Source organism: Amblyomma americanum, chromosome 10 (genome assembly GCF_052857255.1).
Source record: "Amblyomma americanum isolate KBUSLIRL-KWMA chromosome 10, ASM5285725v1, whole genome shotgun sequence".
Taxonomy (NCBI): domain Eukaryota; kingdom Metazoa; phylum Arthropoda; class Arachnida; order Ixodida; family Ixodidae; genus Amblyomma; species Amblyomma americanum.
Genome location: NC_135506.1, coordinates 50,074,063 through 50,100,549, shown reverse-complemented (window position 1 = coordinate 50,100,549; position 26,487 = coordinate 50,074,063). Strand labels below are relative to the sequence as shown.

The window sequence follows — 26,487 nt, the reverse complement described above, 5'->3', positions numbered from 1 at the left end:
ATTATGCGCCTGGCGACCGTGTGTGGGTGTGGTTCCCCATTCGGCGACGAGGACTGAGCGAAAAACTCCTCCATCGCTACTTCGGACCATACCGCATGGTCAGGTCATTGGGCGACCTCAACTACGAGGTCATTCCCGATGGATTTCAGAAGTCCCGACGGTCCCCGTGCCCTGAAGTGGTTCACGTGGTCCGCCTGAAGCCTTATCACGATCGGTAGCCTCGCCCACTAACCCCGTTCAGTCCTTCCAACCTCTCCACTCCCAGCATCGGGACGATGCTTCTTTTTGCCGGGGAGTAATGACACCGCCAATTCATCGTCGTCGTTCTACTAGAACCACGAGAGCGCGGAATGCGCGCGCGAGCTGGCCTTAAAAAAAGAAGCCTAAGTGTCTGGCTGCGAATGCTCCGCTTTGGGACTGCTACTGACGTCCGCTGCAGTCACCTACTCCAACCGAGCTGTACCACCCGTGACAATATTACATGGCTAAATACCTCACTCAATTTGATGAAAAAAACATTTCTGCTAGCACATCTGAGAGACCCAATAATCACGCCAAGTCATGCATTTGTAGACACATGCAACGCAAATAACAATCATGTGCAGTTCAGAGTCTGGGAAAATTTCAGGACATGAGAAGTAAACGGAACGGAAACCTGGGACACAAGAAGAGGCAACACAATACAGTACACTTTTCTTTTTGTCCCATGTCTATGCACTGTTTCTCATCAATGCAAACACAGAAATCAGGCTTGCTTAGGTAACACTTCAATTTATTTCAAATGCAATGAAGAGGCTAGAGTAAACTAGAAAGCAAAACGAGAACTGCTATTCTGCCAGTAACATGAAAGTGTGTCAGTTAAACTGAAATGTCTTTCAATAAAAGAGACAAAAAATGTTGGGAACACAATTTGTGACATGGAAATTATTCTGTTTAAGAGAAAAGAGACAGAGAGTTGCCAAATTGTAATGCACAATCCGGTGCAGACAAGTCCCCTCCCTTTTCTTTTTATATTTATTGAAACAAAACTTTCAAAGGCTTCATATAAAAGGCTGAACTATCACAAACCACCAAGTCGTCAAATATCATGTTAAGGCTTGACTTTCTTCTGTCCCTTTTTGTACCTTCCACCAACACTGCTAGGGCACCAAAAGGGAAAGAACATTACAGCAGCTGGCTTTTCTTGACTGGTGTGGGTCAGGTCTAGACCTACTCGAGTCAAGCGGGCCGTGAAACCAGCTTCACGGTCAGTAATGATAACCGCAGGGGCGCCGTGACGCAGCACGATGTTGTGTACAAAAAAAACGTGGCTAAGTACTTCGACAGCAGTTCTGTTTAAAAGTGCCGTTGTCTCAGCGTATGACGCCAAATAATTCGTCGCGACAGCAATGTAACGTTTTCCAGTGGATCACTTGGGGAAAGGGCAGAGTAGGTCCATTCCTACTTGTTGGAAAGGCGTCTTGGGAGGTGCTATTAGGTGAAGAAATCCAGCGGCTTTGAAGGGTGGAGACTTACGGTGTTGGCAGTCACGACAGGTTTTGACGTATGTCCGCACTCATGGAAGCAATCTGGGTCAGTAGTATTTCTGCCAAGTCCTTGCTAATGTATGACTGACTCCCGTCGTCGTGGCAAGTGCTCAAGATATCGGGTCGCAGCTGTGATGAGACTACGAGCAGAAATGTTACGGTGTTTATCTCAAAGTTGCACTTGCAGAGTGAAAGATTGCAGCCCACGAAGGAAAACACGACGAACACGGGGACCATCGCTGCCTTCCAGGTATGCGATGAGCAGCGCTAACTCTGGGTTCGCACTTTGAAGCTGCGCCATATCGGTTACGCTAACAGCACAGAGGAAAGGGAAGTCTTCAATGATTTCCGGGGAAGCCAAGTCCACTGGTGCGTGTGATAAGCAATCCGCATCTTGGTGCTTCTGCCCAGACTTGCACACTACCGTTACGTCACTCCTGTAAACGGAGGCTCCACCTCGCCAACTGCCTGATGGGTCTTTTAGGCTGGCCAGCCAACTTAACGAGTGGTGGTCACTGACAACAAGAAAAGGTCTTCCGTAGAGGTATGGACGGAACTTACTGATGGCCCGGAGTACTGCAAGACATTCTCAGTTGTTGAATAGTTGCATTCCAAGCACAGAAGTGTACGGCTTACGAAAGCGATGACTCGTTCGGCGCCGTCCTGCCACTGTATCAGGACCGCCCCGAGGCCTACGTTGCTGGCATCAGTGTATACGTTGGTTGCTGCGGCGTCATCAAAATGGGTGAGTATCAATGGACGCTGCAGGCGGCGGCGGAGCTCCACGAGAGCATCCTCTTGGTCGCTTCCCCACAAGAAGAGTGTGTCGTCTCTGGTCAGCGTTGTTAAGGGTTCAGTTATTCTGGAGAAATCTTTGACGAATCGTCGATAGTAAGAGCACAGCCTCAAAAACCGTCGAAAACTCTTTTTGTCAGTTGGGTGTGGAAAACTGGAGATGGCAGTGGTCTTATCGGGATCTGGGAGAATACCGCGCGCTGGCAACATGCCCGAGGAAGATAACAAAAATAGCATTTCTCAGGCTGGATCGTAAGTTGCGCACATTGGAGCACCCGGAGCACTGTGTGCAGCCGCTCGAAAATGGGCAAAAAATAACATCGCCCAGGTATAAGAGGCACATCTGCCACTTGAGCCCAGATAAGACAGTGTCCATCATGCGTTGGAACGTGGCCGGCGTTCAGCAAACACCAAACGAGAACACCCTAAATTCGTATAGACTATCAGGCGTCACAAAAGCAGTTTTATTGCAGTCTCGCTCATCCACCTCTGTCTGCGAGTACCCGCTTTTGAGATCTAAGGAAGAAAAGAACCTGTCATCACGTAGTCCGTTGAGTGCACCATCAAATGCTTATGTGTAGTGTGGTCTCGTCAGTGATGATACGATGCTTCACGACAGGCGTACGACCGACCCTGGAGCTTGTGGCAAAACAATCTGCGAAATCGATTAGCAGCGCCATGAGAAGAGCCTTCTGCACAGGTGCCAGGTCCGGACTGATTCCGACGGACGGAAGGGCAGGGCATGGTGGGGCCTGGTCTTGAGGGCTTGTCTCCAGGGTGCACACTTGAGGCAACATGGCAAAGACATGCAGGAAGGCGACAGCCGTGCCCTTGGCGAGGTGCTGCAACTTGTTGGCAAAATTTGTAAGGAGCACACTAGCACAACCGTACCGTAGTTGGTCGACCCCACGAGCGACGGCTACTCCCTTCTCGAGCAGCAGGGGTACGTGGCTATCAGCGCTACCCTCGTAGCCATGGAATAAATCATTCCCCACAAGAACTAGCACACTTGACCAGGGTGGCACCATTACGTCATCGTCAACAAGTTGCAGAGCATTGAAGAGTGAATCATCTGTTTGTCAGTGCGTGCCATGGCCCATTTCGTCAAGAAGGTGACCCGTGCTTGTGCAGGTCAATGACAGTGCCGCTCGTCTGCAGAAAGTCGAGTCCAAGGATCTAGTCCCTCGAACACTCACGGAGGGCTACAAATTAGCTGACATATACACAACCATGGATATCGACACGAGCTGTGCACCTGCCAGCAGGGATAATCACGTGACCCTCTTGCAGTGCGAATGCTAGGCCCCACTTAACGCGTCAAAACTTTCTTCAGTTCTAGGGCAAGGACAAGGCACATGACGGAATAATCGGCACCAGTATCCAGCGAAGCGGTCACATCGACTCCATCAATTGGAACACACAAATCAGAGGTAGCGCATTGGATGCTGCCGCTACTCGCTCCCAGAGAAACATCGTTGTGTGGTCGTGCCGTAGGAGGATCTTCACAAGTCCCGGCATCAGCGGCCATGCCTCTAGAGGCTGCTGGAATCAGTTTTCCTATAGCGTGGACTGGGAGAACGGCATCCGAAGTAGCCTGCGGCTTGTCAATGGCTTGGAGAATGGTAGCGCACCGGCGACGGGGATCGAGCCTCCTGGTGCCCTGACATGATGCGATTCTGGCGCAATGACAGGCGAGATGCTACCTCGAGTGATTGTTCCCGTTCTGTGGGCACGGGTCGTCCGGCGCGAAACCATGCAGCCCCATGCGGCAGTATGGGCACGCCCTGTAGAGGCGACCCACCTTGCCACAGTGATAGCAGAGGGGCCAACGGTCCAGGGTACGCTATACTTCTCTCTTTCGCGATAGCTGGTAGGCTGGCGGAGCGTGGTCACGAGGAGAGCTCGGCGGATGCACTGCTGGAGTCGTGGCAGTGGCGTCATACCCAGAGGCCTGACGTAGGACAGACACATCGTGGGCCTTGCATCAACCCGGCGAGGAGCCTCAGAAATTTGGTGCTGCTGTGCTGCCAGGCGCACCTCGTCCCAGACGACTTCACTCAGTGGCGGGAAAGATGGCGTATCGGATGGCATCCAGAAGGCCTGCAGTTCCTCTCTGACGACAGACCAGATCAGCTCGCGTAGAAAGGTCACATCGCTACCGAGAAGCATAGAGATGGGATCAAACTCGAAGGTGTTGACGTCGTGATTGTAGTGGTGGGCTCGCTGTTCCAGTGTCTTCTCCATAGTGGCCGCCCCGGTAAGTAACTCTGCCACAGTGCGTGGTGGCTGCGCACGAGTCTCGCAAAAAGCTCTTGCTTGACATCCCACATGAGGTGGCGAAGCTTCTTGTCTTCCGACATGTTGGGATCCGCGCATTTAAAAAGGCGGGTCATGTCCTCGTAGTACATGCGTACACTCTCGTTGTGGTGCTGGTTGCGCGAGTCTAACGCAGCTTCTGATCGCTCTCGACAATCTGCATTCGGGAAAGTGACTATCAGGTTTCCGCAGAAGGCCTCCCAGGATGTAAACGAGGCTTCATGGTTTTCGAACCATGTCCGAGCCAACTCTTCAAGCGTGAAATAGACATTGCGGAGCTTACGGTTGTCGCTCCAGCCATTGTAATGGGCCATGCTCGAAGATCTCGAGCCAGTCCTCGGCGTCCTCGAACATGTCACCATGAAACGACGGGGGTGTTTGCGGCTGATGACAGAAGATTTGTGCCGGGAGCTTGTTTTCAGTTGCCATGGCAGCTGGTTCCTCCGAAGATCGAAGTTGTGTCACCCTTGTTGCAGCCGGAAGGGGTCCGAATTCGGTAGACGCTCCATGGAGGCAGTGGCCACAGCGCTGGTGGACCGGGGTGAGATCCATGCTGGTCGGTAGCCTACGCAGGTCTGGAAGCGTACCCAGCACCTCCGCCAGATTTGTCACGAATATTATGCGCCACACAATCGGGGACAGAGGAACTGCTCAAGGCTGCCGAGCGGCCGCAAGCAAGATGGCAAAGCACTTCTAGTTCCTCCACTTCTGAGCTGTATCAATATGGTGAAATAAATGGAAAGATTGCCATGACATTAATGCTAGAATCCACAAGTGCAAAACACATAAATACTCGTACTCAGAATACCACGACTCGGAAACGAGTTAGGCCTCTGTTGGTTCCTTTCAAGCTCTTCTTGGAAGAAGCCTGGAACCATTAATGGTTCAGTACTGTAGCTGAAAGCCTTGTTCCATTGAGAAACAATGCTGTCCACACGTGGCGCGGCGTCAATCTCAATTGTGCACACACAGGAACTCAGCGGGACTGTCATTTTTATTGAGGGTAAGCACCAAAAAAGTGGCTCGGCACTGGCATACTTTAAGGGCATGTATATATTAGTCCTTTTTGGGCAAGAAACCTCTCCATGTGGGCGAAATAAGGCAGATGCAACCACCAACACAGGTTCACTAGTACAGAAAAACTTCACACTGTGCTTTTCATCGTGTGTACTTGCTTTTCATGGCGCCTTAGGTCAGGCCTCTCCCTGAATGCCCTTGCGCAGATCTGGCACTTGAATGTTTTTGCACCTTTGTGGGCTCGCATGTGTCTAACGAGGTTCGACTTGTGGGCAAAGGCCATGGGGCACAGCTGGCATGGGAACGGCTTCTCGCCCGTGTGGATGCGGACGTGTGACATCAGGTGATACCTTTGTGTAAAGCTGCTGCCACAGTAGTTGCAGCGGTGTGGTCGGTCGCTGTTGTGGGTACGGAGATGCACCACCAGGTCATGCTCCCTTGTGAAACCCCTGCTGCAGTGGCTGCACTGGTACAGCAGTACTGGTATGGTCACAACTCCAGGAGACATGTCAGGCTTGCCGTGTGCGATGTCCAGACCTGCATTATTGAGTCACAGTCTTTTCAGTGAAATGAAGGACCCCTCATGTCACAGCTCCTTTTGTGCTAAGCCAACACGATAGTGACTGTTACAGGTAATCTCATAAAATATAGCGAAGACAGCACAAGTAATGCCAAATTCCAAAGGCTGACGTAAAAGCCAAGCAAGTTTTTAAACAAGATTTTCTATTTCAAAGCTTGCACGTTTTAGACTAATACTGCAGCTGGCAAATAATTAACTGACAGTTAACTTACAACCATCAGGACAAATTGGCAAACAAGTATCAAATTAAAATCCACAGCTGTTCCGACCTGTACGCTCACACCACCAATATTGTGTCATGATGGGACCTTGTACATTTTTTTAAGGCAAAAACCATTTTTCAAGAACAAACCGAACCAGTCCCAATGCACTATGAGCTATGGTGTGTAATACTTGAGGCTGCCATTACAGCACACCCTCTGTCCAGACAGGCTCTCATGGCATTATTCAGCCAGCTAGAAGAAAACCTTCAGAGACTTATTGCAGAGAAGAAACTTCAGAAGGACTACCTAATTTCCTTGGAAGCCAATTTAGAGCTGGCCACAAATGCAGCCGGAATGTTGAATCCTGATTCTGTGCTCTACTGCCTTTAATACCCATGTCACACGGCACTCCCTGCCACTCTATCCCGCAAAGGCGCCTTTTTTCACTAAAAGGTCAAAACCTGAAAGGAGCAGTAACGCAGCTAAATTGTGGAGCCCAAAGGCGAACAGCTTAATTTTAGCACCCACTGCTGCCCAAAAATTGTTGAAGTGAGAGTTTTAAAATTTAACCAGATCACTTTATACATTTGTTGAGCACACAAACTTGTTTTATCTTCCTTTCTAAATAAAAAAAACTATCCACAGCTTCTCCCAAAAGCAGCAGCAGGTTTTGTTTGTTGCCTCGGCCACCATGGGCCAAAGCAACATTTTTGTTGTCTTGAGATTTGAGGATAAAATATAAACACTCGTTCGAAAAGTAAAACCAAACAAACTTTTTATACTTATAAGATGTTTTGAAAACACTGTTAGCAGCTTAGATCTTCTCTTCCTTGCTTTAAGTTTTCTGTGCCAGATAACTATGAGATCACAGATCACAGGCTCTGCAAATACATTGGCTCTGCGTATAGCTCTGCCCCGCAATTTACATTAAGTGAATTTCATAAAGAAAGGCCAACTTATACACGGCAATAGAAGATATCTCAATCCACAATTATCGAGACTACACAGAACACTTTCTGTCAGCAAATGGAATAAAATGCACGTGAACTATAAGTTTCAATTGACGGGAGTTCACATGATCAAGGTTAAAATTTGTCCTTGAGCTGTCTCCACCGGAACAAAAACCTCTGTATAGATTTCTTTGTTCACTTGCTATTCTCCACAACTTGTGGCATTACAGCCTAGAAAAAGTAAAAAGATCCGCAATATTAGAGCTGACCATCAAAAAAACTCCAACTTTAAGCATAAAACAAAAACAAGAGCTAGGAAAAATCAGCCATACGCCAAAAAAGCCAAGCATAGTAGCCCCATACTGAACCAGCAAAAGAAAACATCTGTAAAACTGCAGGCGCTATGGGATAAGAAGCAAGGTCAACGAGAATAGACAAATGACAATAACACGCAACAGGCACTTGAACTTCTGCACATTTTTTTTTTTTCACAGCCATCAACTTTCTGTAAGAATTCAGAAGGTTACACAGGAAAAGAAAAAGAAAAATGCAAGTCCCATTTTGCTCAAAAAATGATTATACACATCCATGTATACTCATGCTGCTTACTGCACACTCAGACAAAATGTTGGAAATGGAATTCAAGATTCCCGTCATTCACATTACAGTGATCCTTGGGCTAATTGGACAGGCTCTGATGCACTCTACTTTGCATACAGACAGCAGACATACAGGTTCCCACAGAAGTTTCTGGAACAGCTAAATCAATAAAAAGCTGAATTTTCTTGCTGCCCAGGTCAGGCCAGGTGTGGCCAGGCGTGGCCAGGTGTTGACGGGTACATTGAGCAAGTCATGCAGGGGAGTTCAAAACATACCCTTTAGTATGTAGCTACATGGTCAGAATACAAAGCAATTAAAGGGACCCTGAAACGATTTCGATGACATGTGTCGCCCTAATCAATTGCGAGCTACTGCGAGCAGCGATTTTTAGAAATAATAACAACCTCATTGCACACCCCCTACCACAATGGTGTCAGTGATGCAGATGGGGCGAGCTTGAAGGCTGGCTCTTCTGCCCACTGATGTCATCGAGGTAGGGGACGCACGGTGAGGTGAGGTGTGTTGCCCTAATCGGTCGTGAGCTATTAGGAGCAGGAATTTTAAAAAATTGTTTATAAATTATGGGGTTCATGCAGAGTTTTCAAATCTGACTCAAATACCCACAAAGACAACCTCTACAGATCTGTTGCACTAGAATAGGCGAATTGAAATCATTTCAGGGTCCCTTCAAGCCTTGCGGTCATTTCGATGCTCCGAACACGTATTATTGTGCGTTTCTTTGCAGGGTATGGACATCAAACCATTGGGTCTACGCAGGTCAGCAGCTTAAAGGATTCTTCTCACACCATGTATGCCTTGGCATACTTCTACTAGGTCCAATGCCTGTGAAATGAAACAGAACAAAGCACTGTGAGTACTAGTCAAGTCCCAGTGACACAAGCAGAGGCACTTATGTGATTTGTGTACGCAGCAAACATAATTTGGTGACCAATGCGAATTTCGGAGGAAGATCAGCTAAGTAACAAAGGACCTATCAAAGACTTTTCTGATGCAGTAGTGGCTACTAAAATGCAGAACTGCACATGTTAGCAAACCAAAATGACTTCTATGTAAAATAGTTAAATGCTGCATTGAAACTAGTGCTTATAGCGTATTATCGGTGAAAACGGTTGGCGCATGCTGCATAATTCTAAGATGGTAATTATTTCATTTCAATGGCATAAAAGCAGCTTCGGCAAAGAGTTCAGACTCACTGCCAGCTGAAACAATACAAGCTAGGAATTTTAAACTTACGTGCAACATTTTCTTGGGACCCAAGAAAGGACCCAAGAAAGGTTGCCAAGAAAGGTTGCAACAGTAATTTATCTTCAATGTACGTGTAACAACTAACCTATATGTTATTGCCTGTATTGGACACCTGACTAGCTTCACTGGCTATCGGTCCAAATATATGTGTAGAAATTTCCTTTGTTGTCATTGAATAAAAACCTTCTTGATTCTTTAAACAGCACCACGGCTAATGCGTTCAATGACCACAAGGTGAGCTCAAATGCCTATTAGAGCGAAAGCTCTACTGCTGCCGTTCTTCAAGGTCATGTTGGTAAGCAAAATGACCTTGGGAGGCAGCAGAGTGCAGAATAAAAATAAATAAGAAAAGGAAAACAACAAAATGAATTAAAATTAAAATAAAAACAGAAAGAAAATGCAAGAGAAATAATAAGACCATAAATAACAGTAAAGACTTGAAGGAGGAATTGCATAAAAGCAGCATTCGCTCTGCATTAAGGTTGGACAGAAATGCGACGTGGCCGCGTCAATTTTTTTTCCAAGCCTTTCACTCCAGAGAAGCCAAGCAACGGGCCAGGAGAAAGCTAAATTTTAAGAAATCAAGACTATTGACCATAAACTAGAATTGGGAGAGTACATGAGCCACACACTCGTGTAGACAGCTCTGTCTTAAAATTGGATCACTTTTTTGATGCTGCCCTGATGTAACTACGAAGTGTCAGCTGAAAGCATCAGAAAAAGCAGAGTAGCTTAACAGGAAATTGAGGATTACTCCCTCCAATTATTGTTAGTGAAAATCAATTCCCTAGCACTTTCTCAGTATGACGACACTTGCCCTTAAATGAAACATGCATTTATTGTTCAAAAAAGTGGATTGACAAATCTTTCCGCTAGTCAATTCAAACTTGTTGCGTTCACACCAAAAGAGACCCCGTAAAGCGGCTAACTGAAGGAACTCCGTTTTGAAGCAAATGGTGGCGTAGCATATCCTTTGAGTACCATTTGCAGTAAGCGTAGAGTCTCTGTTGTTAATTTGCAGTAATCTATCAATACAGGCCTACTTCAATTTGTCCTCACTGCCCCTTTAACTCATCCAGAACTGAACAATGAACTGAATATGCCACAATGAACTTTCATGTCAGAATTTTATAAACTAATATCTGCCACTGCTTCTGCGTAACATCTTTTAGTACATTGTTAACTTACCAGTGCATTAGGTTTTTGTTTGTTATTTCCGTTATTGATGATTCTCATTTTATTTTCATGCCATTGCAGATAGACATTGTATAGCTTGTATTAACTTTACTCTGTTAATGTTTCTGTTTCTTGCCATTTATGCTTCAATGTTTAATTATGTCAGTTTTGTATTTTTATTCCAAGGATCCATATGCTTTTATCTGTTTTTTGGTTGTAGTCTTGAATTTTTGGCTTATTTATTTTTTTCTCTTGATTACTTGAATGTACCGCGCCCCTCCCTCTGTAATACCTTCAAATTGAGGGCCTTTAGGGGTATTTTGTATAAATAAATAAATAAATTCAAATGCATGCACATGCACACATTTCAATGTGTTGAAAAAGTGTACAAGTAGAATGTCATTAAAACGAACTCAGTTCAGACAAATTCTCCGATACGGTGAATAATGCAAGACCATTTGGTTGGTTCCGTATGGGGCTCAATGTAAAAAAAATCCACTTAAGATAAACCGTTCAGCACGTGCTTCGGTGAAGATGAGCTTTTGCAGCAACTGCAAACAATGCGAACCTGTGGAACGGCACTCACTGGCAGTCCGCCCTGCACCTTGGTGAAAAAAGAAAAAATATTTATCAAATGGGTAGGGGAATCCCCCACCAAGGTGAAGTAGACTTGTAAAAAGGGAGTATAAATTCCCCGCACTAGGACGAATTTTTTTCGAGTTTATGAAAAAACCATATATAAATATATACGCACACATACACCTGGCATGCCCAGATATCTTTTTCGGGGGGCACATCTGTTAAGACGAAATTCTGATAAGACAAAAATTTTCATGGTTCCTTCAAGTTCACCCTAAAGGGAGTGTACAGCAATTAGGCTGTCTGGCAGCAACTATCACAAAAACGTTTAATGACAAACCGCTATTTCATAGCCATTATTCACACCTGTAAGCAATTCTTCAAGCCCAGAGCACCATACAAGTCAGAAAAGGACTCTCATATATATATTTTCCCTATCTGCTGGTGGGAAGTGATAATCACAGTTGTCTCAACACCAATTGACAGTGCTTATTACAAATGCCAATCTATATGGATCACATGCCCAGAGATGGCAGCACATTCCTGACAGCACCCCCTCGCTGGCCAACATGGACCTTATATTTCTTTGCTTCGGGTGAATTTCATATCCTTCATGTCGCAAATGAAGTGTTTTTTTATGCCATATTGCAAACACAGCAAATAATATTTCGTGAAACAGTGAGCTGGGTAGCATGTTGCCTGCCCTTTTTATGCAGATATATTTTGCCACTAGTAATAACATCAAATTTTTTTGCAATTACAAGTGTAAATGTGCACCTTCGAAATAGAGGATGCATTAACATGAAATATTTGTTATTTGTTGGCATTTACTGCTTAACAATTAATGCAGTTCAGCTCTTAACATTAATGCAGAAGAGGACAGGAGCAGGATACGTGAAAGCAAGTGCAAGTGTCATTTTGCCTTAACTATACATCTCTTAATTAGCACACCAATGTCATCAAAGTGCAATCACCAGTGGTATGCAGAGCTTAATGTCCTAAATCTGCTCATAAGCTATGAAAGATGCCATACTGGAGAGCTCCAGATTAAATTTTAGTACTTCCGAAATATTTCACTAGACACTGATTAGTTCCCAGCCAAAAAAACCATTGGAACCAATTGGATCTCCAACTGGTTCCAACTGGAATGGTGCTCAACTGGAATTCCAACTGGTGAGCCCAATTTGGTCTTACCAGTTGCATCCAATTGGTCTCCCCATTTGCACCCAATGTATCCACACGAATCTTTACATATTTGACAAACAAGGAAGAACAAATGTGGTTCTTATAATAAATGCTATTTGCAGCTTAACCTGCTGAATTACACTCATTATCTGTATTGAACTGCGCTCAGTGGGCAAGCACCACTGGCCCCAGCATGAAGCAGTAACCGCATGAGGCGAAAATTCGTGGCGACACGCCACGCGATGGGCTGAGGGCCGCCGAAGCACTGTCGCTCATCGCGTCGGCCAGGTTCTGGGTTTTCAGAAAAATTCGCCCATCGCCCGGAAGTGCCGTGCGAGACTAGCCAATGACGGTAGGCCTTGCGGGTGCGTAACTTCCGATCCGTCTTGTGCGCGAAAGTCGGTTTTTTTTTTCAGCGGGCTTTCCGCGCGGAGCAACAGCCGACGCATCCCTCACCATGACAGCTATGCAAGAATTTAATGAAATGCTCATTAATGAAGCTCAAAAGTAAAGGGTGTTGTGGGTATGTCCTATACGCACTATAAGTCGCAAGAGCGCAGGAATGTCGCCTGGCGCCTCATCGCAGCGTCCCTCGGGCGCACTTTTCTGCGTCACGTGACTTTGTGTAGACTAAAAATAAAATTATCTAAATATATTTTTCAATGTTTTTATTCTGTTTTATCTTGTATGAAGCCTTATGAGCGTTGTTATACGCGTTAATTAACACAATATGACTGAAAACTGAAGCGGCCGCAATCGAGCAACACTAAAAACGTGCTGCTCCGACGCCGAGTCCCGTCGCTTCGTGCGGTTTGCGCCAGCGGCAGCGATGGGCGACGGCGGCGTCATCGCGCGACGTATCGCGAAGGAATATCCCCTCATGCGGTTACCGCTCGAGAGCCTCATAAACGGGGCATAAAGTTGGAGTGTGTTCTCTGGATGTACTACACATTCTGCTAATATATGCTACTAGTATCTGAATGTGTATAGTTGAATCCCGTTACAACGAAATTCACCGTGCCCGAAAAAAATTTCATTCTCGCGGAACTTCGTTATCACAAAAATTTGATATGAAACGCAAAAGTTTTAGCCCAATCCGCAGAAAAAAAATTTAATGCCAAAAATCTGTAAGCTTGGCTTGCTTGCACTTCACGGGGAGCAACGCCGTCACGCGATTTTCACATTCAGTCAGCAGACCCATTGCGACATCGTCATCACGGACAGCAACGAAATTCCTGATTACATCAAAAGCGTCCATCACCTGTGACGCAGTTGCCTCAGCAGGCCCGTCCTGTACGTCATCTTCGACATCGGAAGACTCCTCATCATTCCGGCCGGCTTTGATAATCTGCTCATCGCTCACCTCTTCGTGAACTATAACACAGTCGTCAGCGCCGATGTATTCGTCAAGCTCGAGATTAGGCAGCACGTTTCCCCTTTTTTTTTCAGCGTTTTCCAGGCATCCGTGATCGCCGGTGCCGCTGACGCCTCTTCGTCGTCGTCTGTAACGTCTGGTGTTGCGCCAGCAGAGTCTAGGGATAGATCTTCGGCAAATCTGGCGTGCCTGAAACAGTTCGCAATTATTGAGCGACCCAATGTGTTCCAGGCAGCAGACATAATTTGCAGCGCCACGTACATGTCCACCTTCCTATCTCAACCGGTTTCACTGTTCAAGAGCAGCCGCTGAATTAACCTCCCGCGGTAACCGCGCTTCAGGCTCAGAATCACACCCTGGTTGAGAGGCTGTAGGATTGATGTGCAATTTGGAGGAAAAAACCTCAGCTCCTTGTTAGTGAGCTTGACTTCTTCGGAGTGATGGGCTGAATAATTGTCTAGAAGCAAGCAAACTTTACGGCTCTGCCGCTTCATGTCGCGGTCGACTGCCACCATCCACTCAGTGAAAATAGCGCGGGTCATCCACGACTTGTTGTTCGCCTTGTACTGCACAGGTAGGATACGGGATCCCTTGAAACAGCGCGGCTTGGCACTTTTTCCAATGACTAATGGCGGACGCTTGTCAGAGCCATACATGTTTGTGCAAAGCAGCACCGTCACACGTTTTTTGCTGTGTTTGCCACCGTGACAGCGCTGCCCCTTGAAGCCGAGAGCCCTGGCCGGCAACATCTCGTAGAATAGGCCGGTCTCATCGGCGTTGTATATGTCTGCCGGTGCAAAGTTGCTTAAAATGCCGGCCACGTTGCTAACCTTCCAAGCAGTTGCTCCGTCAACGTCTGCGGACATTGATTCGTCGCACAACACTTTTCCGATGATGCTATGGCGGGCCTTGAAACGGTTCAGCCAACCAACGCTGGTTTTAAAATCGTCAATGCCGAGTAAGGCCGCATAGTTTAACGCTTTTTGTTGGACGATGCTTCCGTTGAGGGGGACGTTCTTGGCTCGTGCTTCAACAAACCACACATGCACCGCTTTGTCCAACTCTTGATGGAGGGGCCGCGTCACTTTTTTCCTGAACCAAGTGCCTTTTTTACGCTGTCCTTATTTCCCAGAATCGTAGACAGCGAACTGGCCGGAATTCCAAAGTCTTCAGCGATTGCCGCTTTCTTCCTTCCGCTCTCCGCTTGGGCAATGGTTTCAGCTTTAAGCTCGAGGGAAAGGAGGGTTTTGCGCTTCTTCACTTGCGCTGACATCTTGTCCCACGCACGGATCAAAGCTCATCGTCGTCGAAGAGACACGCTGCGAGGGACGCGACCACTAAAAAAAGCCAAAATGGCAAAACTACAATCACGTGATTTCATGCTTACTATGGCATTGGATTTTACTTGGACTTCTCTTTTGTTTCGGTTTCGATTTTGACCGCGAAAATTTCGTTGAAGCGAAAACGCGCACCAAAAATGGCTCGTTGTGCAGGGAAACTTCAGGCATTAATTTCTATGGGATACTGACGGGGAATCAAGAACTACTCGTTGTCCCGGAAATTTCATTGTAGCGGTATTCGTTGCGGCGGGATTCAACTGTAATGTTTCTTGTGTGTGATGTGTGTGTGTCTGTTGGCCTTGATTTCTATGAAAGCTTGTGAATTTCAATTCCATAATAAAAATGTTGACTGGCACCAGGCAGAATGTCTCTCCGCAGTCCTCACAAAATCAGTTTTCCTTTTGCACATTAATAATATGTTAAGAGCAGAAATATTTCTCACACTGTATTTTGCACAACTTAATTGTCAGTTATATTTCGTGAATATTTCTGGATGCAATAACTGCCTGGGCTAACGGGTCCGATTGGTTGGTCCAGTTGGATCCAATTGTGTACAACCGGTCGGGTGGCTGAAAACACAACAGGAACCCACTGGTTCCAGTTGGAACCAAATGGAAAAGCCTGGAACCAATCAGAGAGTCCAATTAGTTCCGATGGTTTTTTCTTGAGTAGGTCAAGATATTACAGATGCCAATTATCAATTTCTAGGTGCATTCTTTCCATTTTGTGTGAGGTCTCAAAATGCAAACATTTTTTGAAAATTTTCTGTTAGAAACGTGTGGGCAAAAAAATACAGAGCACAGCCTAGCATTTAAACCAACGAGGATCCAGCACAGAGCTGCAATAGGCCTCTCAAATGACAGTGCAGTGTCCTATGCTGCGGACACCATCTCCGGACTCTTCTGGACTTCATTAAATCAGCAAACCTTTCCTTCATTGATCTCACAATCTCCTTTTATGTACTGAGGTAATAAACATTCCTTAAAAAGTACATTCTGTGTTGAAAAATACCATTCTTATCGTGTCCTATGAAATGATCACGAAGTTTCGAGGACACTATTTTTTTATATACTTATGCTTGTTTCACATGCAAGTGAAAACATTAGCGAATTCTGCCGCCGTGGCGCAAAAGCCTGTTTTCAGTCGTCACGGCGATGAGCAGCAAGGTTCCAACAAGTTGGAAATTTTCACTGCGACGTGCCGCTCAATCGCTCAGTCGCTTGCATGTAAACCAGCCTCCATATGCTGTGCCACCCAAGGGTTTCAAAACTCTCCAGGCAGTCCAGGCACACCCCTAGTTCCTAAGCAGCCTGGACTTTGACTCATAGCTGTGACCAGGCACAGTGATATGTTTGCATACATTTGAATCGCTCTTCTATTCTCACTGTCATCCACCATGGCCTTCTTTCTTCCCCTCTCCCCTCCTTCAGTACAGAACAGCAGGCCAGATAGAGAGAATTATAGCTAGTGCCAACCTCTATGCCGCTATGTGTAAACGTACCTGTCTCAAGAGGCTCTGTGCTGTGGATATGAGTGTACGTTAACAAGCCCCAGACGGTCAAAATTTATCTGGAGCCCCTCCATTAGAGTGTCTCTCAAAGCCCATATGCAGCCTTGGGACGTTAAACTGCACATGCCACACCACATCAGACACCTTGCAGCCGGGCTGTGCCCTTGGCATGACAAGAAAGATTTTGATCTCCCTAATTTCACACACGGACGCCAGACAGTAAGAACATAAGACGTGCTGTTTAAAAGGATATGAGCATCAGGATACGGGTCTTTTGTGGGCTTCAGAAGATTCTCCCTCTGGCAAGTTTTACCCGTTGTTGTGCAAGTACCGCATGGTTCCAATACCTGCATTATGGAAGAGAGCAAAGCAGCCAGAGCACAAGAAAATTCCGAAATTGCATCGTGTACATGTATGTTAAACATACACCTGTATATACAGCTGTTCACTGCTTACATGTGCCTATAACAACCATAACAAGGCGGATTACTATTACATCCACGGGGCAGGTTACATTTTGCAACAAAAGGGTTTGATACGTATTTATTCCGGCGCGGTAAGCGGACGTATCAATACGCGGAAATATATACTGTCCTTGTAAGAAACCACGGCAGCTGTTTTAAAGCGCAGTTTTGCAGCGTAAAATACTGGCTACGACTACCGCCGGTGGTATCCCTTCCGCAGTCTCCCGTAAGTCGTCAGTTCACACCATGCATGGTTTTGACATCCCACCACAGCTGTTTGGCTCATCGATGCGCATGACACAGCATGCCTTTCATTGCAAAGCCAGTTTCGACTCAAGTGAACCCGGCGACAAAAAAAGTGGTGCACCGGCTCAATGACGACCATGTCAGCGATACTCACGGCGGTACAAAATAAACGTCAATGTTCATTAATAGTGCATCAGTGCGGTTAGAACTTCACACCCTGTCGCGTTCACTTGCCCACTTGTTAGCGTGAAAGCGGGCGTTTCAAACAGCAATGCCCAAATAAAGTCTTTTGAGATGCGTACGGGTAAGCTGCCTTTGCTTTAGTTACTCGAGAAATTTTGACAGCCTCATATGTACTGCTGGCAAAAATGTATTACTGGTAAATATGTATTACTGGTAAAAAACTTGAACAAATCTGAAACCACCTTTAGTGATAGCGGGAGGTGGGTGACATTCGCTGAACCGCCCGCAGTCAATACTGCAATGTAAACCCCGATTTTCTGCTGCAAGGCTTCATCTTAGCTTTAGAGATACTACATATGCGATTACGTCGAACACGGGTGATCGCAACTTGCATTGCGCAGCTCGCAGCTTGAAGCCGATGCGAAAGTATTCTAGTACACTGTAGTACAAGCATGGAAGACGCCATTGTTGATACGCACCGCGATGCAGCTTGTGAGCCCTCCATGGACCTTGAGCAGTCACCGTGCTTGATCTTCTGATGTTCTGAACGTACACATTATAGCCTAGATTAGCTGGCTTTGGACGCAATAGCGATACAACTAAAAACAAATTAGTAGATAAAAAATATGGTTCAGTAGCACAATACACACCCAAAACGCAAAAACGAAACTGCGTTTTATGTGGTGGCGGACAGGCCAGTCTAGGCCGCTCCCGTGTGCCAGCTTTGTTTAAGACCAACCAACCCGTCCACTGATCAGTGCGTGGAGGTGGATCAGTGGGCCAATCTCAACCGCTGAGGACTCATTTCGAAGAGGCGAAATGCAAACCCGAAAACGCGCGTGTTGTCAAGTTTCAAAAGAAAAAAACACGTAGCCAAAATTACTTCGTAGCCGAGCTCGACCACAGCTATGCGTCCTGACGATTATTACTCAACGCTTTTCTTTCCTCATAGCCACGTCATGTGTACGCACACTTGCACGCACATTTGCGTATACACGCGCACGCAGATGCTGGATGTATGCAACGTTAAAAACGCACCGAAAAATAATTCCCTCTTTTAAACAGCTCTCTTATACTCGCTGAAATTTGATGCAGAGATGGCATAGCACGGTCTTGCTTTTCCAGTACTATTTTTGGATGATGTACTTGCCTGATTCGATTAGAATTAATTATAAATCCGCGTCGTCTGCAGCATCGCGGTGACCAAAGGCAAGAAGCTTTCGCATTACTTATAAAACAGTGTTTCTTTTTTTTTATGGGAGATTTAATTGGTCGCTTCATTGCTGGAGGGGGAATCGGCTCTAATTTCAATTATTTTTATGGGAGGTTTAGCGTCCTAAAGCGACCGAGGCCATCGCCCTTCTAGGGGACTCTGCTGATACTAGTGCCGCTCTCTGGTGCCTTATCCGAGGAACGATTAGGTTACCCGTTTTACCCGTTTTATTTTTGAGACTCGAGTTCTGTCCTTCCTCCACGCCTCTGAGGCTGTGATATGAGTGTTGGAGGCGATGAAAGGCTTATTTGAAGATGATTTCTCGACTGACTTTACAGTATCGAGCGCACAAAAAGTCAAAGCTCACGAGTTTGGCTCGTGACTGCCGGGCCACAACAACCGTTCCTCGGATACACACCAGATGACACCACCGGTATCAGTTATGCGAAGGCTGCGCGTGTCTTCGTTAGCCGATGCTGCAGACGACGCGGTTTTATATAGTAAACTGATCGAATCCGGCAAGTAAATCATCCATACTCGGTACTGAAAAATCAAGACGGTCGTATGCCATCCTTGCGTGAAATTTCAGCGCGAATAATCGAGCAGTTTAAGCGAGAGAGGCCTTTTATGGTCAGTTTTTAGCGTTGCAATTGACAGACAAAACCCGGGAGGGCATAAACTCGCAGAAAGAATTTTAGTACAGTGATCAAGTTCACTAGACAAGTTCAGCGACAGTTTGGGCGGCATGGACTGCTGAATCTTCGCGCCTAGATCGTTCTGCCTCGATGCACACATAGGAAACTCCATCCAATTGTTTTCAGCCCGGGTTCGGACCCGACCGCGGCGGCAGCTTTCGATGGAGGCGAAACTCAAAAGGCGCCCGTGTGGTATGCGATGTCAGTACACGTTCCGGAATTATTCCGGAAACCTTCACTACGGCACCTTTCCTTTATTTCTTCTTTCACTCCCACCTTCCCCCTTCCCTTACGGCGCGGTTCAGGTGTCCATCGTTATGTTATATAGATATTGCACAATTTTTTTTTCCTCCAAACCTTTTTTTTTTCCTTTCCGAGTACGTTATCGTTAATCCGGCAGAGTGAGAGCAATTATTTTGTGACCTCTATAAAACGCGCGTTGATTTCGACTTCCGTGTTCGAATTACTCGATAATTTTATTCAGTTAGCGTGACCACTTTAAGAAAAGACTGGCATGGTTTTGCGAAAACTGTCAGCTTTAATGCAAACTATACGGTCTGTAATACATGTTAATAACATATATGCCGCTTTACTGGTATCCAAATAGCAAAAAGAAAGCTTGTCAAACATAGAAATCACTAAATAAGCTACTAAATCAGGAAATAAGCCAATAAATCAGAAAAAAATAACAGCGAAGTAATCGCCGGTACCGCCACCGGAGTACATGAGCCATATTACATATACTGCCGGCACTTGGCCGTCCACAGGCCACCAAGACAGCACACCTGGCGCCTGAGACAGAGCGGTTGTGCCGTCAGCCGTCCGTTCTCAACCCTCTCTGCCGTCGACATCCGCAAGGCTGTCTTTGCCGTCGCGATTCCACACGGGGCATCGTGAGGCTCCGAGCTGGTGCGAACAGTTGAAGGCATCCCGGAATTCCTTCAGGTCCAGAAGAGCGAGATTCACTCGAGTGCTGGGCGGCAGGCCGATTCTATATTGCATACGTTCGCGAACCCGAGCCTCCTCGCTCTTAGGAGCGCAGAAGCCCGCCGCGTAGTTAACGAAGAATAGTTGCGTGATGGTAAGGCCAGCCGAGCGGCGACCAGGCACGAAGAGAGCACCACGCGAAAAGTGGCGAAAAGCCGCCATCAGAGGCTTCACCGCTGCGTTGTCGGCGAGAATGTCCGCGAGGAAGTCGCGCGCGTTGGCGGCGGAGACGTTCGCCTTCCGGACTCCGCGCTTGTAGCGCCTCAGGAGGCAGTACTGGAGCGCCTGGAACCGGTCCTGGGTCCAGCTGGACCACTGAGGGTCGTCCATGGACGCCAGGAATAGCGCCCTTGTCACGTCGGCCGCTAGCAACGAGAAGAGTGTGGAAGGGTAATTGGCCCGCGTCACTAGTGACGCGGAGGCCACGCTGCTCGAGGTTAGGTAGAGCCTGAATGTCGAATCCGGTGAGCGCGTCCACTCAGAGTCCAACTCCGTGGAGCGCTCGCTGAAACGTGCATCGTAGTTGGCGCCGTCGGGACTGGAGGTCCAGTATTTCTCCAAGCTCTGGGACAAAAGCTCTCCGTAGTAGCTAACGAGGTTGTCTGGACGGTAGTTGGCCTTCACAGACGCGTAGTAGTGGTCGATGTCTTCCTCCCGCTCTTGGCCAGCCAGGTATCCCACGCGCAGGGCCTTGAGCCTTTTGATGGCGTTCGTGGTATCCGGGCTCTGCATCCATGTAGTACCTGTGCGGAAAGTGTGCGCTAGCGAAGTCACCATGCTCTTGGTCGTCACGGCCCACTGGCGGTCCAGGTCGGTGTTCTTGGCAACGATGTCTCGCAGAATCCACCGGAAGCCGTGGGGAAAGAGCCGGTTCACCAAGTGAAAGCAGCTCTGGGTCCTCGGGTCTATGGAATGCTGGAAGCTCGGGTAACCTATGCGAATCAGATCCCGCGGTATCGACTCCTGAGGAAGCAGGGGTGCCACAGCTACGACCACTTGTACGCCGAGAAAGTTGAGAATTGTCCGCGGTGTGTTCGTGCGAAGGATTGCGTACAGCTTGCTGGCGTAGACTGGGTTGAGAACCACCACTTCGCCCCCGTCTCCCTTGCGCAGGTGCGAGAGGTAGGCGTCCACGCGAAGCTTGGGCAAGCGCGGAAACTTTTTCACCGGGTAGGTGACGTCTTTCTTCCAAGCAGCCTTGTTAAAAGGCTGTGACGCTTCCAACAGTTGCGACTCGAAGCGCGTGACATCTTCGGCCAGTGCGTTGCTATTGGACAGGGTCTTCCAGAGGGTCAGAACCTGGCGAATTATCTCATTGTAGGGCAAAGACCCGTTGTTCTTTTGCATCTCATACTGCACGAAGAGGAAGCTCCTGGGCGCGTCCAGGTGGAGGACGTAGGAGCCGCTGTCCAGTAACTTTCGTAAAACGACGTAGAAGATGGGAAAGACGGCCAGTTGCCGGTCGATTAGCTTCAGCACCTTGTCGAGCCGGAAAGGTTGCTGAGGAGCCAACTGTGGGGTCTCATCGTAAGGCCAGTCGGCAAGGCCCACTTCCCGAAGCAAACCTCGGACACCGTCCCATTGGGTGACGTCTTTGGTGGCTGTGTTGTTGAGGCAAGCGTTCAGCACAAGACTCGAGTGGTCCAGAAAGGAGTGCTCGCCATGGTCTGGATTTGCCACGGCCGCGGCTGGCATTGAGTGCAAGTGTTCCTGAAGGTACCTACAGTGACGATAAAAGCTGTCTGAGTTACTCATCTTTATATTAAGAATATAACCGAAATATCTAACTGCACTGCAGGACCTTTTGTAAAGAGTTGTATTATGCCACAAACGAACAGTATTGGCTTTTTTCCCCTTGAAAGAAACGGGGCCTTCCAAACACAGCAAGCACGCGCAGATGTCTATGGAAGTAGTATCCAAATTGTGACGAGGTCCTGTCATATAGTCAAAGTATCTCTCACACACACACACACACACACACGCGCACACGCACACGCGCACATACACGCACGCGCACGCACACGCACACACCGCGGCTCCGCTGCCTCTCTCAGGCGAGTGGTTTTTGTGCGCACCTTGTCAAGTTTGCGTGATCATATTGCGTATATAAAATACGCGATAAAATAGACGAGCTCACGTGTTTGCTGCATAATATATGGCTGTACTGTCGCTTTCCGGGAAATAAGCTGTGCAGAGGAACCACTATTTATTACTAGGCTGGTAGATGCTTCTTAATATAGATCTCTTATTTTTGATGACGATACCAGATATCAATTTTTATAACCTCTGGTTCCGATCCTGTGCACTGTTTATCGCTCTGCGCTACGGTATACTACTGCTTGGCTGCGCATATCCTAACCTTGATTGACTGTCGCTTAAAAAGGAGTCACGAAACTAACTACTCAACTGCTTGTCTGTGCCTTAGCATTGAAGCAGGCAAATCTATGAAAAATAGCTAACTTTAACATTTCACGGACTGAAGTACAAAATCCAGTATACCACATATCAAAATATCAAAGCGCCCTTTGTCGGGCTACTGTAGGCCGCTGTCAACAACCGCCAATTTATCCTCACAGCTGCTCAGTAAAAATCATTTAATCTTATAACGCTCACTGCTCAAGATTAAGCAAATTTTAATATTGCTAGCTCTATCGTTATCAAGCTCGAATCAATATTACACCGGTCACGATAGCACAGTGTTTGAGGTGCTCTGAATCAGAGCAAGAGGTCGTGAGATCGAATCCCGGTCACGGCAGCCGGATTTCCACAGAGGCGAAATGCGATAAGCTCCCGTGTGGCATGCGATGTCGGTGCACATTTTAAACACCAGGTGGTCAAAATTAATCGGCCGAAGTATAACGCTGCTCTTCGACTTCATCATGTCTGACTGCTGCTGTATATCCATTCGCTCCCCGAAACTACTCGCAGCTACTCACTGCATAGTTTGACGTAGCAGTGTTGAATTGGCTGTTTACATTGTCTCGACTAACCCCACCACTCAGACCTGTCCTGCCACCTTCAAGCCAATAACCGAGGAAATCGAGCACAAAGATATTTCCTATACTTCACCCAGTGCCAATAAGCATGGAAGGGTTATTCTGATGGAAACAATAATAAGCAAGGAATAAGTTTTCAATAATGAAAACTCTCTTGGGACCACGGTTGCCAGTAATCTGAAAGGGTCGCCACGTATCGCTGTCTCCGTTGTGCCATTTGAAGCAATGAAAATAAGCAAACAAATCATCTAGACTTCCGGGGCCAGCAGCCACTTCTATAGCCCCCCTCCCGCGTTGCGAGCTCTGCCCCCGAATCCACGAGTAACTAGACAGAAAGCATTACCCCCCCCACCCCCAAGGTTCCAGGTGTTAGCGTTAACCCCCCCCCCCCCCCCCCCCGAGTGCCAGCTTGTCATGGTGGCCCAACGTGCACGTCAACCAAATTCCAGCATTAATGCACCGCGCCAACATCCGTAACAACGTTACAAGTCGAGAGGCTGCTATCTCCTACATGATGCTGCCATCAGATTGTCGACATTTATGCCAAGGCAAGGACAGGGCTATATCCCATCTATAGGCTGAAGTCCCATTAGTTGTACGCGAGTCTTATATAGTAAATTCATTTTCGATAAGCGTTTTGCTCATGCGACGTCTTGCCAGCTTCGTTACTTTCCTTACTTTCTGCAGTTACAGCAACTGCGGTATGACGAAGGCCCAATCAAGTGACAGCAGGATCCCGTCATTGTCCGCAAGTCGTATTAGCATATGGGCTGAGGATTTCCTTTCAAGTAGTTGAACGTCAATTGTTTTCTAGGTGCTGGATTACACTCTGGAAAGAAAGTGCCCAGTAACTGTCATATCTCTCGATGGACACCTAAACCTCATCATGAAGGGATGGATGGTGAGGGAGTGAAAGAGGGAAGAGGTATATATGCACCGTAGCAGAGGGCTTCGGCTCGATTTAGATGATGTGGGTTTTTCAAGGCGATCTAACATCGTGCAGCACATCGGTGCCTTCTCAGTTTCGCCTCCACAGAAATGCAGCCGCCATGGGGTTCGAACTCGCGACCTGTAACTAAGAAGCCGAACGCCTTTCAATCTATTTCGACATCGATCATGGCTGACATACCTGGTGGTCTCTCTGATCACGAAGGACCGTCCTTCCGCCCTGTACGGAAGGTCACCGTTGTGCTCCCAAGCTCCCGAGCAGACGTAACCGTAGAAGTCTAGGCACGGGTTCACTTTGAAGTCCAGTTTTTCGTCAACCAGCCGGCTCTGCCATCGGCAAGCCTCGGTGTCGCATTCGAAAGCGGGGGTGGCTTCTCCACCAGGCACCTTGGTCTCCTCATAGTCGGCCAGTGTGAAAACTGGTTTGCTAGTCGGTTGCGCCCTAGGATACGTGGTCTTCGCAGGCTTTGACACTACCGTTGGCAACTCGTCAATACCACTTCTTCTCGTACCATCTATATCGGAGGGAAGCTGGCGACCGCCGACTTCGCCGCGGTACCTGCGATGTTTGTTACTGGGGATCAGTTCGACAATTACGGCCACTACGAAAAAGGCAATCAAAACCGAAACGACAGTCACCACCGTGCACTCCCAGCACAGTTGCTTAATGTTGGACTCTCTGTGTATTCGCGGGGCTGTATGCTTTGTAAACGTACTGGAGGCGCTAGGAAACCCGCCGGACGTGGCTGTGATGTCCCAGAGGCTCCTGTCCGTGCCAAAACCTTCGCCGCCGTTGTACCCTTCTGGAACTGTCGAGAGGTCACCTAATGATCCCACTGTCATCATGAGCGACGAACTCCTATCCCAGGAGGGCGGCACATTGTCATTGTCTTGGTCGGGAGAGGCAGTGAACCATCCCTCCGACGTGGGCTCACGGTCCGACCGGATGGTCTTTGCTTGAGGAGGCGCTGGGCTCTTGGACACCGCTGTCTTCCACGGTGGAATCCGGGTACTCGTCGTCGCTGCGGTGGGAGCATTGGCGACCGCGGCCTTTGTGGCTTCGCTTTTGCCCTCGCTAGGTTTGGCAACAAATGTCTTCGTCGCAGCGCTTCGGACTGCATATGTTTTCGGCGATGTCACAACGCTCGTGGTGGCTCCTGTCTCGTCATCTGAGGTCTTCGAACCAATAACCTTAGCTGCCGGAGCTTTGGGGGCCGCGGTTTTCGCCACTTTGCTCTTATTCCCTGCAGTTTCGGCAGCTGGGGTTTTCGGCGCGGGAGCCTTGGCTGCCTGCGCTGCGACGAGCGCAGTTGGCTTAGCGTCTTTGCCCGTCATGCTAGGGGCTAACAGCTCATCCTGAGAGGGGTCTTCTTCCAGGTCTTGCTCGCTCTCGTTGGGTGTGTCCAGTTCGGGAAAACGTGACGAATCGGGGAACAAGGCATGTTCTACCAAGCGGCTCGGCATCCGCAGGTTGGGCCGCAGGTAAGAGAAAGGCTGGTTACTTGTCCTGTGGTCCATGCCTGATGCGACGAGGCCGTTGCGTCTGCAAAAGTTAGATAAATTGCAGACGACCCGAGGCAGCGATGGACGTGAGGTTCTCGGAGTGAAAGGTGCTTGTGGAAAACCCTTAAATTCCGAATCTCTGGGAGGCTGAGAAAACTTGCCTTGGTGAGCAGTGGCGTCCTTTGGGAAGCAGCAGATTTTCGACCAGGAGCACAAGAGATTGAAAAATCGTTGCGTTCTAAAAAAATGCCGGCGTGTGCACGGGCTGTGCGCGTCCGTTTCTTCAGCTTCTTTGGATTCGCCACGCCTTTCGCCCGTTGAGCAAAGATGATAATGATGATGAAAACAATTTAATTGGACCTAATATTTGTAACCGGTCCCCCTATTTTATAAAGAGGTTGGACTTTTCGGTTTCTATTTTTCCAAAATTCGTCGGACTTTTTTTCCTCGTTTATTTCAGAGTGAAAGCTTAGGTTTTTTTTTTCGGCGAATATTATTTTCGACGAATGAACTACTTTTTTCAGTGATTTAATGTGGCAATTGTGTGTGCTCAAATGTCACTTAGATTCTATCTCGGCATTTTTGTTTGCATGAGTAGTTCGTTAGCCTGTATAGGTAACATATTTTACCGGTAATTTCGCACTTGCAGGTGTGCTTTCGTCATTAAAAAATAAACAAATTTAATGAGACAGCTGGATGTCAAGAACGTAAGTGGAATTTACCTCTAAGAGCTAAGCTGACAAGTTTTCTTTGGTTTGTCGCGCTTGGTTGGGCGAGAGGGTGGGGCATCACGTGTCCTGCGTGTTGATAGCAGCGATTGGTCTGTGGCTCAAC

At 47.6% G+C, this 26,487-nt stretch overlaps 1 protein-coding gene across 1 annotated transcript; it reads right to left on the bottom strand.

The window, feature by feature from the left end:
• Positions 1-19,862: 19,862 nt before the first annotated feature.
• Positions 19,863-25,668, bottom strand: LOC144108276 (phosphate-regulating neutral endopeptidase PHEX-like). Its single transcript, XM_077641545.1, has 2 exons — positions 24,332-25,668; positions 19,863-21,926 (listed from the first exon to the last, which is right to left on the bottom strand). Exons 1-2 carry the CDS (start codon positions 25,666-25,668, stop codon positions 20,048-20,050), a joined length of 3,216 nt encoding a protein of 1,071 aa, XP_077497671.1. The 3' UTR covers positions 19,863-20,047.
• Positions 25,669-26,487: the final 819 nt, after the last annotated feature.

Excerpts from the sequence above, each read along its gene's own strand:
- LOC144108276 (XM_077641545.1), bottom strand. The coding sequence starts at position 25,668 with ATGGACCACAGGACAAGTAACCAGCCTTTCTCTTACCTGCGGCCCAAC. Across the intron at positions 21,927-24,331 it reads GTGATCAGAGAGACCACCAG|GTACCTTCAGGAACACTTGC; the intron begins GTATGTCAGCCA and ends TCGTCACTGTAG.